The 17,870-nt window shown below is 46.9% G+C and overlaps 1 protein-coding gene across 1 annotated transcript in view; it reads left to right on the top strand.

Annotated features, from left to right (window-relative positions):
• LOC137662349 (ALK tyrosine kinase receptor-like) overlaps positions 1-16,779 on the top strand; it is a 32,071-nt gene extending 15,292 nt beyond the window's left edge. Inside the window, exons 9-15 of the mRNA XM_068398693.1 lie at positions 1,824-1,921; positions 5,798-5,890; positions 7,617-7,718; positions 8,882-9,016; positions 9,597-9,687; positions 11,023-13,104; positions 15,853-16,779. Coding sequence (XP_068254794.1) covers positions 1,824-1,921; positions 5,798-5,890; positions 7,617-7,718; positions 8,882-9,016; positions 9,597-9,687; positions 11,023-11,727 — 1,224 coding nt within the window. The 3' untranslated portion in view covers positions 11,728-13,104; positions 15,853-16,779. The remainder of the gene's footprint in view (positions 1-1,823; positions 1,922-5,797; positions 5,891-7,616; positions 7,719-8,881; positions 9,017-9,596; positions 9,688-11,022; positions 13,105-15,852) is intronic.
• Positions 16,780-17,870: the final 1,091 nt, after the last annotated feature.

Raw genomic sequence — 17,870 nt, 5'->3', positions numbered from 1 at the left:
GATGTTTGTCATCACCCTGCTGGCAACGACCTCCTCTTCCCCCACAGGGCTGGCCGCAGGGATCACTGATTCACACCTCAGGGCAGAAGCTGGTGGTTTGGCTTCAGAGGCCAGCAAACTCGAGCCAGTGCTAAGCCCGCCCTTTTCACTAAAGCATCTGGCTCCTGCTGGCAAGGGCCGTAGACTTCATCAGAAGTGCAGGAGCAAGGAGTTGGCAGCTTTAGTCTTCCATAGCCGTTGGCTTCACAAACCTGTGTCAGTGCTCTGAGGGGCAAGATAAAACCTACACAGATGTGGAGGAGGGAAAGAGCAAAAGTGACTCATGCCATTATACAAAATGTCATTTTTATTGTTCAAGGTGACTTTAGAAAGGAGTTGGCAGTAATACAAAGAAACTGAGCGAGGACCAGTTCAGGCTACAGATCTCAAAAATCAGGCTGAAAATTCAGAGGCGTCTCCCATGAGAACTGGCTGCCCGAGGCTTGGATGGGTGGACTCTTAAATGGGTTAAAAACTGGCTGGATGGCCGAGCCCAGAGAGTGGTGGTGAATGGGGCAAAGTCCAACTGGCGGCCGGTCACTAGTGGTGTTCCCCAGGGCTCAGTTCTGCGGCCAGTGCTGTTCAATATCTTTATAGATGATCTAGACGTAGGGATTGAGTGCACCCTCAGTAAATTTGCAGATGACACCAAGCTGGGTGGGAGTGTCGATCTGCTGGAGGGTAGGAAGGCCCTACAGAGGGATCTGGACAGGTTAGATAGATGGGCCGAGACCAACGGCATGAGGTTCAACAAGAACAAGTGCCAGGTCTTACACTTCAGCCACAACAACCCCATGCAGCTCTACAGGCTGGGGGAAGAGTGGTTAGAAAGCGGCCCGGCGGAAAGAGACCTGGGGGTGCTTGATTGACAGCTGGCTAAACATGAGCCAGCAGTGTGCCCAGGTGGCCAAGAAAGCCAATGGCATCCTGGCCTCTATTAGGAATAGAGTAGCCAGGCGGTCTAGGGAAGTGATCGTCCCTCTGTACTTGGCACTGGTGAGGCCGCACCTTGAGTACTGTGTTCAGTTCTGGGCCCCGCACTTCAAGAAAGATGTTGAGGTGTTGGAGCGAGTCCAGAGGAGGGCGACCAAGCTGGTGAAGGGTCTGGAGGGTCTGACCTATGAGGAACGGCTGAGGGAGCTGGGGTTGTTTAGCCTGGAGAAGAGGAAGCTCAGAGGTGACCTTATTGCAGTCTACAACTACCTGAAGGGAGGTTGTAGTGAAGTGGGAGTTGGCCTCTTCTCCCGGGCAGCTAGCGATAGGACAAGAGGACACAGCCTCAAGCTTCACCAGGGGAGGTTCAGGTTGGCCCTTAGGAAGAATTTCTTTTCAGAAAGGGTTATTAGACATTGCAATGGGCTGCCCAGGGAGGTGGTGGAGTCACCATCTCTGGATGTGTTTAAGAAAAGACTGGACATCGCACTTAGTGCCATTGTCTAGTCGACAGGGTGGTGTCAGGGCAATGGTTGGACTCGATGATCCCTGAGGTCTCTTCCAACCTGGTTGATTCTGTGATTCTGTGAAATCCTTACAGGGGCAACCCAATGGAGCTGGAAAGTCAGATCCAGCTGTTCTGATTCTGTCTCTGGGATTTGTATGACATAGTGCCTGCACATCCTTTGCATAGTTCATAGATATGAACTCTCTCTTGTGCATTTTTGCAATCCCTTTGTGTATTAACATCTGAGCTACGTCACTTGTTGGAGAATTCCCAGTGCTGTACCAGTGACAAATCATGTCATGTTCTTGCTTTTAACCCACGTTTGTCCCTTGTCTTTTGGTAGAATCAGCCCTCCTCCCTTTCCATGTTGGACTTGCTCCACGTGGCTCGTGACATTGCTTGTGGGTGTCAGTACCTGGAGGAAAACCACTTCATTCACAGGTAGGTGAATGCATCTCTGTCAGCATGGGCATGGCTTGCATACAGGACAGCACGGACTTGTAATGCCCTGCTTGGTATGTTTATGTCCTGCTGCTCTCTAGTGGCTGGATACCTTTAAACAAGATAGATAAAATCAGAATAATAGAAGCAATTAACAGAAAGGCTGCTATAAATCAGGTTGCAGAGGACTGTGGTTTTACCAAAGATCCGGAGCTCTGTCTCAGTGCCTGCACTTGTGCAGCCTGTTTGGCTACTTTGCAAATGGTAACACAGTCTTGTGACAGAAGTCTTCAAAGCTCTCCCCACCATAAATTTTGCTTAGTGCCTTTCTGCTCATTCTGGAACCCTTTTCTTCTCCCTCTTGAAGAATGGCTGTACAGAAGTGCAACACCTTATGACTATCATTACCTGATCCTGCAGAACAGGGTGTTTGGCAAGTGTCCAAAATTCTGCCTGTAGCATTGTGTAGAGATGAGTAGAGAGAGATTGTAGTTCACTCTTCTGAAAGAGTTACCCACAAGTTATGCCACTGTGTTATTCAGATCTCAAGGTTTACTTCAGACCAGCAGAGGTGAAGCTGGAGCTCTGCCTGCACACACAGATTCAGGCCCATACCTTCAGGTCAGAGCAACACCTGCACGTTGTTCTTCCTGTCTCTGACAATACGACACCCGTTTGACAATATTTGAACCAGCGTGGTATCACAGAATCACAGAATGTTAGGGATTGGAAGGGACCTCGAAAGATCATCTAGTCCAATCCCCCTGCCGGAGCAGGATTACCTAGACCATATCACACAGGAACGCATCCAGGCGGGTTTTGAATGTCTCCAGAGAAGAAGACTCCACAACCTCTCTGGGCAGCCTGTTCCAGTGTTCAGTTACCCTCACCGTAAAGAAGTTTTTCCTCATATTTATGCAGAACCTCCTGTGTTCCAGCTTGCACCCATTGCCCCTTGTCCTGTCAAGGGATGTCACTGAGTAGAGCCTGGCTCCATCCTCATGACACTTGCCCTTTACATATTTATAAACATTAATGAGGTCACCCCTCAGTCTCCTCTTCTCTAAGCTAAAGAGACCCAGCTCCCTCAGCCTCTCCTCATAAGGGAGATGTTCCACCCCCTTAATCATCTTCATGGCTCTGCGCTGGACTCTCTCTAGCAGTTCCCTGTCCTTCTTGAACTGAGGGGCCCAGAACTGGACACAATGCTCCAGATGCGGCCTCACCAGGGCAGAGTAGAGGGGGAGGAGAACCTCTCTTGACCTGCTAACCACACCCCTTCTAATACACCCCAGGATGCCATTGGCCTTCTTGGCCACAAGGGCACACTGCTGGCTCATGGTCATCCTGCTGTCCACTAGGACCCCCAGGTCCCTTTCCCCTACGCTGCTCTCCAACAGGTCTGCCCCCAACTTGTACTGGTACATGGGGTTGTTCTTGCCCAGATGCAGGACTCTACACTTGCCCTTGTTATATTTCATTAAGTTTCTCCCCACCCAACTCTCCAGCCTGTCTAGGTCCCTCTGAATGGCTGCACAGCCTTCTGGTGTGTCAGCCACTCCTCCCAGTTTTGTGTCATCAGCGAACTTGCTGACAGTGCACTCTATTCCCTCATCCAAGTCATTAATGAATATATTGAATAGAACTGGTCCCAGTACCGACCCTTGAGGGACTCCGCTAGACAGAGGCCTCCAACTAGACTCTGTCCCATTGACCACCACTCTCTGGCTTCTTTCCTTCAGCCAGTTCACAATCCACCTCACTACCCGATCATCCAGACCACACTTCCCCAGTTTAGCTGCGAGGATGCTGTGGGAGACCGTGTCAAACGCTTTACTGAAATCAAGATAGACCACATCCACAGCTTTACCATCGTCTATCCACTGGGTTATGTCCTCATAAAAGGCTATCAAGTTGGTTAAGCATGACTTCCCCTTGGTGAAGCCATGCTGAGTGCCCCTAATGATCCCCCTATCCTTGATGTGCCTAGAGACAGCACCAAGAACAAGTTGTTCCATTACCTTTCCGGGGATGGAGGTGAGGCTGACCGGTCTATAGTTACCCGGGTCCTCCTTCTTGCCCTTTTTGAAGACTGGAGTGACATTCGCTTTCCTCCAGTCCTCAGGCACCTCTCCCGTTGCCCACGACTTAGCAAAGATGATGGAGAGTGGCCTAGCAATGACTTCCGCCAGCTCCCTCAGCACCCGCGGATGCATCCCATCAGGGCCCATGGATTTATGGACGTCCAGGTTGCTTAATTGGTCCCTGACCCAGCCCTCATCAACCAAGACAGATTCCTCTTCTATCCTGACTTCTTCTGGGGCCTCAGGGGTCCAGGGCTCCTCAGGACAGCCTCCAGCAGTATAGACAGAGGCAAAGAAGGCATTCAGTAACTCCGCCTTCTTTTTATCCTCTGACTCCAGGGCCCCCACCTCATTCATCAGTGGGCCTACATTGCCTCTAGTGTTGGCTTTACCTGCAATGTATTTGAAGAAGCCCTTTCTGTTGTCCTTGACCTCTCTTGCAAGGTTTAATTCCAAGGAGGCCTTAGCTTTCCTAGTTGCCTCCCTACATCCTCTGACAACAGACTTATATTCCTCCCAAGTGGCCATCCCCTCCTTCCATGATCTGTACACCCTCTTCTTCCACTTGAGTTTGCCCAGCAGTTCCCTGTTTAACCATGCAGGTCTCCTGGTACCCTTCCTTGACTTCCTGCCTGCTGGGATGCTCTGATCTTGAGCTCGGAAGAAGCAGTCCTTGAATGCTAACCAACTATCTTGAGCCCCCTTACCTTCTAGTACCCTGTCCCATGGGATTTCCCCTAGCAATTGCTTGAAAAGGCCAAAGTTGGCCCTCCTGAAGTCCAGGGTTGTAATTCTGCTAGCTATTCTGTTCCTGCCACATGAGATCCTGAACTCCACCATCTCATGGTCACTACAACCAAGCCTGCCCTCAACCTTCACCGCTTCAACCAGACCCTCCTTGTTAGTGAGGATAAGATCCAGCAGCGCTCCTCTCCTAGTTGGCTCATCCACCATTCGCATCAGAAAGTTATCATCAGTGCACTGGAGGAACCTCCTGGACTGAGGATGGCTGGCTGAGTAGGCCTCCCAGCAAATATCAGGGTAGTTGAAATCCCCTATGACAACCAGACGCTGTAATTGCGAGACTGCTCTCAGCTGCCTGTAGAAGGCCTCATCACCCTCCTCATCCTGATCCGGTGGCCTGTAATAGACACCCACAACAGTATCACCCCTGCCAGCCTGCCCCTTAATTCGCACCCACAAACTCTCAACTTGCTCCTGATCCGCCTCTGGACAGAACTCAATACATTCTAGCTGCTCACTCACATAAAGAGCAACTCCACCACCTCTTCTTAGTGGCCTGTCTTTCCTGAACAGGACAGCCATCCATGACCACATTCCAGTCATGTGAGGTGTCCTACCAAGTCTCTGTAATTGTCACCAAGTCTCTGTAATTGTAATTGTGGTAGTAACAGGTCAGTGGATCATTCCTCAGACAGCTTGGTGTTGGGACTAGTACATTGCTGAAATCAGTCCCACTGCTTGAAACTCCTTAGAGACTTAAAAATAGCTCCTGGGGTGAAGGGAGGCTCACAGGAGGTCCGTCCCTTTCAGCTGGAAGATGTTATGTGAAGTTTAAAGAGGAAACGTTAAAAAGCAGAACTCCTGCTGCTGGGGTAGATTGGAATTTGGGGCATCATTAGTTACCCATAAACACTGACTCCTGGCTGTTGTGAACTCCCTGCAGCTCAGGAAAGTAGGTACTGTTCTTTGTTTTCTTTTTGGCTTGCAAAATTGTCGAATGATGAAGTGCTGCTTCTCTTTCTGTTGCTTTTCTTCCCTTTCCTTGTAGGGATATTGCTGCCAGGAACTGCCTCCTTACCTGTCGAGGGCCTGGGAGAGTGGCTAAAATTGGAGACTTTGGAATGGCCCGCGATATATACAGGTAGCAGAGCTAAGCCCAAGGTATCTGCAGGTGGAAGCTTGCTAAAATGAGGGAGGAGCAGTGTTTGCACAGGAGAGCAGGCTCATATGCTGCTCTGCATAACTGCAGCAAGGCGAGAGTGGAGAGATCCCACCCTGATGAATCCCAGCTAATGCTTTTTTGGTGTTTGCCTTCATCTGTAGTTTAACTGTGCTCTGGAGACTTTTCCCACTCCTCACAGCTTTCTTCCGGATAATGAAGTCTGATGGTCATGGAAGGCATTTTTCCTCCCTCTTGTACTCTGTCCTCAGTTTCTTGTCTTTACTTTCTCCACACTGAATGGCATTGATGTGCCCTTTTGTTTTGTGGTCTCAAATCATTCTGAGTTTAATCTCTCTCCTTCATACTACCCCTGCCCCTTTGGTTTGGTGTCATCAGTAAATCTCCTCAATTTACTGCAGATAAAGGAGGAAGGTGTGGAGGAAGGTCAGGAAAATGTAATCACCCGAACTGGAATTCATCCAGGACACAGGGTTAACTACTCTGCTCTTGCAAGAAGTGCCAGGAAATCTTTAATAACTACGAGCAGTCAGGGCTGCAGTTTGATATCTCATCTTCCAGATAGCACCTCCAGAGTAGAGTACCTTGTGTCCTGCTGTGCTGAGGAATTGATATGCCTCTGACTCGGAGGAAGGAATACCTTGTACTCAGTCACCTGCACTGTTTATTCCAGTGCCTTGCCTTCTTTTTTTCCTCCTTGGGGATTCTGCTGTGCAATTACTAAGCCAGTCCTGGCTCTGCTTAACTTGAGATCTGACAGTACCACATCACTCTGTGATACAAACAGAGTGCTACCTTCAAAAACCCAAGTGTATCAGAGCTGCTTTCCCCCGCCTTCCCCCCTTCACAAAGAGCCTCTACTCTGCCCCACTGTCAGATGGGACTCTGCTGGGACTAAGTAGCATCTGTCACACTCACACAAGCAGCAGAACCGACTGCTGAGATGAATGCTTTGGTGCTGAGTTTTCAAAGGTGCCTTTGAAGTTTGCACATGTTTCTGTGTACAGGAATATCCTTTGGAAGCTCTGGCTGTGTAGTTATGAACAGTGATACTGGCTTGCATGAGCAGCCTCCTGCAGCTGCCAGCACAGGATTTGGGGCTTGTAGGTTTTATTTTAAATGACGAAAACACTAAAGGACAGATGTACTGATGTACTTCCTGTCTCAGGAGCACTGGAGGTGGCTTTTGTTCTACTGCTTCTGCTTTAATGGCCAAGCATCCTCCTCATCAACCCCTGGTTCTCACTAAGGGTTTTGGATTCACTTGCAGTGCTTTAGATTGGGTACTTATGGGACAGGCTTTGTTTATTTTTGGTGAGGATGCTCCAGATGATCATGTGTGAGGTGGAGATCTTGCTGTGGCTGAAAAGTGCAGGGGGATGGCTCTGCCAGCAGCAGTTTACTGCGTGAGTAATTCACTAGGAGTATACACACAGATAAGGATAACTTGGGTTCACCAGATCAGGCCTAAAGCAAGGGAGATCAGAGCAGTCCTTCCACAGTCTGCTCATTTCCACTGGTTTTGTCAGAAGGAATAGGTCTCTTCAGCATTTTCCCTGCCATGCTGTTTTGCCTAAATTAGTCTCTCCTCTGGCTCATAATTTTAATATTTGTAATTACAAAAATCCCAAATTAATGTCATTTTCTGAATTCTTGGCTGATTCTTTGTTTTGTTTGTTCTTTGCAGAGCCAGCTACTATCGGAAGGGTGGGTGTGCAATGTTGCCTGTCAAATGGATGCCTCCTGAGGCTTTCATGGAAGGGATATTTACATCAAAAACAGACACATGGTGCGCTTCCTTTCCTTCTCTGTCCAGTCTGTCTGCCTGTGTTGTAAACCCGTTTGTAAAGTGAATATTTTGTAAAAAACACGTGTTCCTGTTCATTTCTCCTTTACTAAAAAGACAAGCGGGGTCTTTCAGAGACAGTAATCTTGGAGAAGACAAGGGAACAGAAAGATCAGACCTGTGCAAAGGCGGGTGCTGCTGGGGAGGTGAGCAGGCAGGGAAGGGAGGTTGAGGCAGATGCAGGTGCTGCTTTGCTGCAGGGAGGAAAGCTTTAGTTCCACATGGAGGAAAGCAGTGTGTGAGGCTGCAGGCAGGATCTGTCCGGCCAGTGAGGTAGAAGGACATAATCTATTGTGACTTTCATCTTTCTCCTGGCCTGCAGCAGCACTGTAAGCTCTTGAGTTGCCGGTGGCCAGAGGAGGGGGAGGGAAACTGGGTGAGCAGGAGGCAAGAGCTCGGGATGTGTGTGGAAGGGAAGGGGCTGGTGCTCAGGACACAGCTCCTGAGCAAGCCCCAGCAGAGGGGTGTAGGCACGCTCTCATATAGCTGAGCTGCTGCCTGTCTCAGCACCAAGTGCAAGAGCTTCCCATTGCTGCACATAGCTCTTTGCAATTTTAATCAGCCATTGTCCCCAGGGCTTTGCAGGCCACACCACACAGGCCCAGGACTGTGACATTAGCTGGGGAATGTTTTTATTGTACTCTGAGCTACAGGTGAGGGCTGTGGGGCTCAGATCATCAGTGGAGATTCACTGGCATGTTATTTCATGCAGGGTAGTTTAATCAAGAGGAAAAGTTTGTCATAACTGATCAGGCCACTGCTCCACCCAGTCCTGTCTCCAGCAGTGGTCTCAGAAAAGCATAGCCTGACGTTCACATTTTTTACATCTAGTTGAACAGTGCTGAGTACAAGGGCAAAGGAACCAGAATTACCTACCTACTTCACTCACTTAACAGTCAACTATTAGCATTCATTAAATGATTGAAAGTCCACAGTTACAGCTGTGCAGCTTATTTATGTCTGAATCCTGCAGCAGTGATTACCACAAGCTGCCTGAGCACAGACCACAAAGAGCAGTGTTGATAGTACTGCATCTAAAGGCATTGCCCCTCGGTGGTGGTCATTCCCATATCCTTCACTTTGTTTTCCTTCTCTTCTGTATTCAGGTCCTTTGGCGTATTGCTGTGGGAGATATTCTCTTTGGGATACATGCCCTACCCTAGCAAAAGTAACCAGGAGGTTCTGGAGTTTGTAACCAATGGAGGAAGGATGGATCCACCTAAAAACTGCCCTGGCCCTGTGTATGAGATTTTAACTTTGATATATTCATACAAATAAGTTTCTGTTTTGAATGCTGTTCTCTAGTCAGAAGTTAATCACTTCTAAGATTGATCTTATCTTGGCTGATCTACCTTATTGAATTTAAGTGCCAGTGACTTCTCTACTAGTTAATTTTTCTGTGTGCTTTGGAGAATTCAGGGCCCCTTTGAGAAGTATTGGCCACTGCTTGTTCAAAGATGGTGCAATATTTCTGTGTCTTAGGTTAGCCATGAAACTGCAAGTACATAAGGTTCTTCACAGGTAGGGAAGACAGGGCTAGATTATCTGTAGCCCTGCCTACCTCTAGTGAATTGCCCAGGGATTTCAGGTGGGTGGGTTATTTCTCTGATGTGCTGTGGATTTCACCCCACAGGTGGCCAGGTGGCCACATTTCTGTGGTTATCAGTACCTCAGTTGTCTGACTCCGGGGAAGGCAGAGCACTCTTATGTGTTAAAGTCAGAGTGGTCATGTGTGCTCCTGGTTTCTAGGCTGCAGCAACTAGCTGTTATGTACCAAACAGTATCTGCCGTATATGAGCATCTCCCGTTCTGCTCTTTCAGTTACCGCATTATGACCCAGTGTTGGCAGCACCAGCCTGAAGACCGGCCAAATTTTGCCATAATCCTGGAGAGGATTGAGTATTGCACTCAGGTATCAGTGTTCATTTGTCTCGAATGAGAGGGGTGAAGAGGGTTCCTGTTGAGGAGCAGTTTAGGTGAACCAGAACATGAGATGAGGAGGCAGTGCTACATTACTGCAGTCAGCAGGCCAGGGAGACTGGTGTCAGCCTGGGACCAGTGGCTGGGATATTTACCCCATCAGGTGGTTGATCCTTCCTGTCTTTCACTGCCAAAAGGCAGAAGCTTACACAGCTTTACAGATGAGTAGCAGACCTGCAGCTTTGCTTCTGCTTCTAATGGCACAGATTCTAACAAGCAGAAGAGCTAAGACAGGCCAGCAACCCTACGCACTTCACGTGCTTCATGTCAGCCACTCCGTCCCAGTGTTTAAGACATGGTCAGCACTGAGCAGAAATGGTGCTGGCACAGAGGACCTTTTCCAGGTGGCTTCTGCAGCTGCAGGCACTTTTCTGAATCTGGCTGTGTTGGAGTAGGCAGGTGGAGACAGCCATGCCAAAGGAGTGAGGATTCTAAGGCTAAGCAGTGGAGGAAGCACGTGGCTGGGTTTCCAGGCTGAAATCTGATTGATTTATTATTTTTTACCACCATTTTTAGCTTATGATGAGTGGAATAGTTTGGAAAATGTTTTACTGCCTGCATCAGTGCAAGCTTCTTGTATGGCCTCACACGGTTATTTGCCTCATTCAGTTTGCTTTCCCTCGCTGTTTGGGAGGCTTGGTCTGTTTTTCATGTGTGTTTGGATCCTGGGATTGGGAGCCATTTTTTTCTGCTGTCTATAGCTTGCCATGGCATCTAGCAATAATTAAAGGTTGCCCAGATCACCACATTTTCTCTCAGTTTAGTTTTCAAAACTGTTTAAATAGCTCAGGACCGCAGTCCCTATGGATTCAGGCTTCAAGGGGTCTGCCAGTATTGCCTTTTCTCTGCGTTCCCATTCCTCCCTTTTGTTGTGTGGAAGCAATACTTTCAAGGCTGAAACTTTCTCAATATTATCTGAGAATGTTATGAACTTCGAGATGATACAGATTCCAAAACAACATTCCCACAGGAAATTTGGCTGGACATAAAAAATGTTTTTCATTGTTTTTGTGCTGTCTGCTATTCTGTTGTGAGTTTTAGGGTTGCTTTTTTTTTAAAGAGTTCAATTTTAAGGGTATCACATTGCATCTCATGGCTAACTGCATTTTGTCAGCATCCTCTACGCATGGAATGTGGGCTCTGGGTAGTGGGAACGATACTCTGTGATCATAGCGTGACAGCTGTCAGATGTGTCGGGTTTTTAATCAAGTCCAAGTATGCAAGATGGTAGCAAACTTTGAGAAATTCTCATTGTTCTCTCCGGCAGGATCCAGATGTCATCAACACTGCTTTGCCAGTAGAATACGGCCCATCAGCTGAGGAGGAGGAGAAGGTAGCGATGCGCCCCGACGATCCAGAAGGAATTCCTCCTCTCTTGGTCTCCACGCGCCAAGACAAAAAGGATGACAAGCAAACTCTGCCATCTCCACCACCCCTGCCGTCAGCCATCACTGCTGGAAAACCTCTAGGGAAAGTGGGAGCCTTGGAACCGCCAGTCCCGGGGAAGGTGCAGTCAGCCTCAGCGGGGGGACATATCAACATGGCCTATGCCCAGTCCAATCCCCCTTCTGAGCTGCATAAAAGCCGGGGCTCCAGAAACAAGCCCACCAACCTCTGGAATCCAACCTACGGTTCCTGGTTTGCAGAGAAGCAGACCAGCAAAAACAGTTCTCTGCTGGAGAAGGAGGTGCCTGAGAGGGAGAATTTGGGACAGGAAGGAAACTGTACTGTGGGGCCCAACATTGTGACTGGCAGGCTGCCAGGCTCCTCCCTGCTATTAGAGCCATCTTCCCTAACAGCAAGTGTTAAAGAAGTGCCTCTCTTTAGGCTCCGCCACTTCCCTTGTGGGAATGTCAACTATGGATACCAACAGCAGGGCTTACCCTTGGAAGCCTCCACGCCACCTTGTGCTAGCAGTTATGAGGACCCCGTCCTTAGAAACAAGAACCACATAACCCAGCAGGGCCCATGAGAGCCCTCTACCCTCTTGACTTTTCCCCCTGTGGCCCCTGAGCCTTGAAGAGATGTCCTGTTACCCAGTACACCACAAGCAAGGGATCTGACAGAATTACCTTCCATTTTGTGCCAACTTGCTCCAAAAGTGCCACCCTCGAAGCTGTAATTTCAACTAACCCAAAAGGCTTCAAATCACCGGAGTCCCAATACAGTAAAAGAAACAAGGGGGAGGGAGGATACAGGAAACAGATGTTAACTGCAAGGCCCAGCTGCTGTTGCATCAACTCATACGCATGGTTGTTGTCATGGCCTTCCTGTGAGCTTTTCTCAGTTGTGCGTTCTCTGCTTAAGTGTAAAGTCACGGCTCACTGCCTTGAGTGTTTCATGTCTGGGGTTTTCCGTGCCAAACTTGTGGTTGCTGTGGAACACCTGGAGATCTCCTGCAGCTGGAAGAGGTTGTAGTGAGTGTGGGGAGAACATCCTTTATCCAACCGAAAAAGGATACAGCAGCCTTGAATGGTGATGTGATGGCACATTCCCAAGTCTGTGTTCCTGCTACAGTCCAGTCTTCGGAAGTGCTTGAATGCACAGTGGTTATGGGGGTGTTGGCAGGGCACTAGAAAGACACTGGTCATAGTGCAGCACTTGAAATAGAGAGGAGAGGAAGCACAGAGGATGGGTGTAGATGCTATGAGGCATTCTGCATTGGGGGGGTAGGCGGTGTTTGGCTAGGGTTTTTGTTTTCTTTTCTTTTTCCTGTGATTAAGCACTAAAACCGAGTAAGGCCCTTTAAAATTCTTTCTGGCCTACAAAAGTAGGAATGTCGTTCATCAGGAACTTGTGCGTGTCAAGTGGAACCAAAGTGAAGTTTTAAAGGACCATGGTCATGAGAGAAACTGTCACCATGCCCTGAAAATGGACAGCCACCTGCATGCCTCAGAGGTTTACAATAGCCCTTGGCATACCCCGTACAAACAAGAACATAAAGGCAGAAGACTACATCGTGCTACAATCCGGATGCCACATACTGTCTGTATTTGAACGGTTTAGAGTCCTTGTTCCTTTAACAAAATATGTGTATGATAGTGGTTTAAAGACAAACACTGCATTGACTCATTTTGTACACCTTGTGCATGAAAAATATTCCAGTTAAGTGTATTGTCAAAACATAGATGTAGGAAATAATTCATGTGTAAAGATGTGCATTAGTAACTTCAACTTAGGGTTGCAAGGAGCTGTTTTAGCATGAACGCTATCCAAAAAAAGGGGTGCCTATTTCCATAGAAATGGGTGTACTGGAGCATCAGCAAAGGAATGTGAAGGTGTTCTTCAGTCCAAGACTCTTCGTTTCAGTGAAGTGACTCTGAATCTGGCCCTGGATCCAAACATTGAGGTAAGCTTCCTGTCTTCGTAAGGGAACAAACCAGAATCCGCATTTGCATACTCCTAACCTTTGAGATAACACAGACTGAAATCAGAGGGCTTGGTTTAGGCCAGCACCCTTGTAAAAAAACGTAAGAGGGGGGAGGTAGTGTGCTCTCCTGACCTGCCTTTCCGACACTTACGATGTACAGAACTGAAAACCTTTTTCAGACAAATGACAAAATTGTGTGTGGTGGTTGGTTAACGGGGCTGTGCTCTCGTGTTGGGAAGCTTGAGTCAGCAGCTTCTCCGAATTTCATGTTTGTTTGCTAGTGATCCATCGCATCGCTGGTGCGTGGGCTTGGTGGGGATAATGAGGGTTACACTGCGGGTGTTCTCCTGCTGCACACAAGCTGCTTTAGCTTGAATTAAGAGAATATTTGTGATCTGAGGTGGTTAGGCTCACAGCTCGTCATGAAATAGTCATGAGGGAGGGATTCTGTCTAGCTTAGGACTGTGTTAGCATCTCACTGGTCTGTCTCCCTCTAGCTCAGTAAACTCAATGAGGGTAGTTTTCTAGACTCTCAGGAAAGCTGATTAATTCAGGAGGTGTAAGCACTGTCGGAACAATTTCTTACACTAGTATATTATTCACATATAATAGCAATTTTCATTTCAGTATTCCAGCTTTCACATTTTCAAAAGAGCTGAAGCTTCTCATTGTTTTCTTTAGCTCTTCTTTGCATAAGAGTTTTTGCTGCCCTGCCTCTTACGCGTTACTGGGGTCAGAATCTGACCCGTATACTGATGAGCGTTCTTAAAGAACACACAAGAACAAAAAAGTTGCAAAGTTAGTGATCTTTGACTAGCTGAAATTATTAATTCTTGCATCTGGGGCAGCAGCTCTGATGCTGCACAAATGCAGATAAACTGTCGGGTTATGATGTTAAAAGTAGCATTTCTAAAGAAGCTTTAAAAGCACAAGCAGCAAGAGATAATTAGAAGTTTGTGGGAGTGAAGGGGGGGAGGCAGGCTCTCCCGAGCCGTGGTGATGGTGCGATTACTGCTCTGCAGCTTGTGCCGTGCAGTTATTTTAGCATAGAAGTTCAACTGAAATACTTTTACAGAGGCAGGTGTAAACAATGAAGGAGCTAAACACGTTACTGCTTCTTACCTGTGGAATACGTGAGGAGGTAATTCTGGTCAAGAGAAATGGTGAATTACTACTGAAGTTCTCCACTCTGCTGGGTATGGCGCATTGAGATAAATACTGTTCAGCACTAGCAGTTGGTTTTAAGTAAGCTTCCTTCCAGTGTCTCCAGTGTAAAATGCTTTGTTGTGGGGGTTTTGTGGGGTTTTTTTTTTGTTTGTTTGGGGGTTTTCTTCTGTTGGTTGGTTTTCTGTTTTTTTTTTTTTAAATCCCCCCTCTTAACTCTTGGAATTCAGAGGAATTCAGAAATCTAGCTTAGGCTTATTTTTAATGTAAAAAATATAACATCTCTGAGGTCTTTCACAGCAAGCATTTCGTTTGGTACCCCTGTGTGCTGTCCAAGCACAGTATCCCAGGTTGCAAAAATTGTTTTGTAAATATTGATGCTAATCAAACCTGGCCACTCAGAAAAAAGGCTTGAAGCATTTGCCTGTCCTCTTTCTTAGAAAACAAATAATACCATCAATGACAAATGATTTTCATGAATTTTAATTGCCTGGACCAAAGGCTGCTCTGCTGCTTGCATGCAGGCTGCATCAAAGACAGTTTCCTGGTCATTCTGTGATTGCATTGCTTAACTTTAAGCACCTGCCTTGTTGCCAAAGCATAACCAGGATTTCAGTGACAATGCAAGATTTTATCTGTATCACTAGGATGACATGAAGAAAGCTTTCCTTAACGATAACGGTTTCCTCTGTCTCTAAAGTCACCACTCACACCCTGGCACTATCAGTTACTGCACCATCTCAAATTGGCTGAAGGGCTGACAGAAACGATGTAACGTCTGACCAGTACGCATGTGAGAGCTGCAGTTTGCTGTGCAGGTTTGCCCTGGGTTGACAAATTACTAGCAGCAGTTTGTGCGGTGAGGTAGGAAAGCAGCTCGTGAAGGGTTTTCCAAGGAACAGTCCAAGCAGGGCCAAGGGAGACAACAGAAACTCAGCTTTGTGTGCTGGGGTAACGCCAACAGACTGCAGTTTAGAGGTTATAGACTGTGTGTGTGTGTGTGTGTGTGTGCGCAATGAGCTGAGTTAATTCACTCAATGCAGTGGCTTAAATTCTGTATGAGAAGGTACTTGATTGATAGAATTTATTTTAGCATGTCTCTTACAATATCTGGAAGTGTTCATATGTCTGTATTCCAATTTCTACCAGTTTCATTCTGCACATTTCCTATAGTTGTACACCATTAGCAAGAGCATTTTGTCCAGTCATGAACTAGGAATTTTTAATTTCTGTGTTTAGAAAGATGCACCTGTTCAGTTCTCAGAGCTGCAGTGAACAGAAGGGGCTTAAGTCACCATGAGCTCACCAGACTAAAGCACCCTGGCATGTGTAAATCCCAAATTCCCTTCTTAAACCCCTCCACGCTAGGCTTACAGTGTCGTAGGAGAAAAAAAATTCAAGTTATTTTAACCCTCTTACCCATTTTTGTCTATGACTTATTTTTCTAAAATATAATATATTGAGACAATGTAAATATTTTTAAGGATTTTGATTTTAAGACTGTTAATCTTTTCCATTGGCAATATTTACATTCTGGTCTTATGTGTCTTCCTCACTTGACAGTGGAAAAGCGGGAAGCAGCATGATCTACAGGATGTAAAGCACGACTGGGAAAATCCTGTGCTACCACTCTTGTACTCTGAAAACAGCTTATTTCCAAGTGGATGTTACCTGTTTCCTATAGATCTTAGGTAGGTTCCTGATTCTACAAGCTGCTGAAGGTAAACTAGGTTGGGCTGCCTGTTTATCTACCTTTCCAGTTGTCCTTTCATCTTCCTTTTCGCTACTGAACCTTGTTTCTCCATCATGTGCCTGGAAATGAAGCGAGGCAAGAAGTTTGGGTGGTTCTGCTTCCTCGAGGAGCAGTGGTGGGAGAGGGGCTTTGCTGTAGCGAGGGAAGGAGGTACGGGTACCACAGGCTGAAAGCACGAGGGCTGCATTAATTTGGCTGAGTCAGCCTCTCACAGCGGTGTAGTATCACAGGTCCACTGGCTTCCCTCCCCATGTGTTCACACAAGGACGCGGGCTCAGCGTGAGAGCAGCTGCAGCACTGCTGGGCGCAGTCGTTTATACACTGCATGATGTAAGAGGTCTGAAATAGGCTCTGAAGGATTTAACTTTGCATGTCTGCTCCTGTTACTGAGCCTCTCTTCTGGGTGACAAGAACCTTGACATAGGAATAGCATGAAACAGCCTTTCACAGCAGCAAAGACATCACCCTTCGTCTGTCCCAAAGTTAAACCCATCACAGGAAAATGTCTGAATTGTCTGCATCTGGCTTCTTTTAGAAACAAGCTTCATTATAGGAGTGTCTGTCCCCTGTACAGCAGTTTATGCAACATTGTTTATAAAGGAAGGGCCTGTGCACTTCAGGGATACTATGAAGAAAAATACTAATATATGGTCATTGAGTATTTTGTATTGAATAGTGTATTTGTATTGTAAACAAGTGTAGTGAACCACAAGGCATGAAGACAAATAAACTGACTGTAGCTGGCTTTCTCTGTGTTGGGCTGTGTCATGATTGGATCAACATCAGAGGGAGGCCTCTCGACATCGGTTTTTGCTTGGTAAAGTTAGAGAAGTATTAAGGTACACCAACATGTAAAGGAGCAGGCATGGTGTTAAACTGAGACACCTTTCTGGCTAGCAGCAGTGTGTTTAAGACTTTTTGCATTGCAAATGTCATACCTTGAGTTTCTTACAGAGAAAGATGCCATTCCTTCTATTACAAACCACCAAGGCTGGCTTTTACGTACAGGAAACTGGCCAGTATCAAAAGAGAACAAACTACACAGTTGAAGAGAGCATTTGGGTGTTTTCATTCCTAAATGTTTAGATCCTAAGACAGCATTTTTCTTTTAAATCTGGACATGGACTTTGAGTAGGTCTAATTATAACCTGTACTTTAATACAGTGGAGTGCCAGCATTGAGTCCTGTGACAAACATAGGAAGAAGTAGCTCCTGCCCTGAATTGCTCACTTTTTCCCCCTCCCCCTACCACTCCCATGCCATAGGTAGCTGCTTTCTCAAGAAATGGTCCTTGAAATTAGGACTGACTTATCTATAAACCTTCTCTCTTTCACTTGCTTATCCACATGCTCATTCTACTGCAGGACAGTGCTGTGGTTTAGTTAACAAGACTTTTTTCTGAGCAGGTATCTGGCAGGTGCCTCTCCTCTCCCTCTATTTCCCCCCAACACTTAACTGAAACTGTGCTCTTCTAGGAGTAAAGCTAGTCACTGGACAGCCACCCACGTACTGGTTTGGATCTGGCGATCTTTGCTCTAACTTCCATTTTTTCCAGAGTTGTCTGTTGTGCAGTGAGGTAGGAAAAAGGATGCAGGTGGGTACTCTGTTATGTGGCTTTCATGGACAGGGTTTCAGTTTCCACCTGGTGTTTGACAAGGCTTCTGCAAAATCTGAACTCTGTAAAAGCCATGACATAAATGCTGGACTTGCCACCTACGCAACACTCCCAGTTAACAGAGCTAACTTGTCAGAGAAACTACGTTCTGTTTTGCAAACCTGCAGTATCAGTTTTGGATCCTTGTGCCTCACATCTTGCTGGATAGCAACA

The sequence above is a fragment of the Nyctibius grandis genome, chromosome 1 (assembly GCF_013368605.1).
Source record: "Nyctibius grandis isolate bNycGra1 chromosome 1, bNycGra1.pri, whole genome shotgun sequence".
Taxonomy (NCBI): Eukaryota; Metazoa; Chordata; class Aves; order Nyctibiiformes; family Nyctibiidae; genus Nyctibius; species Nyctibius grandis.
This window is presented reverse-complemented; position numbering and strand designations above follow the sequence as displayed.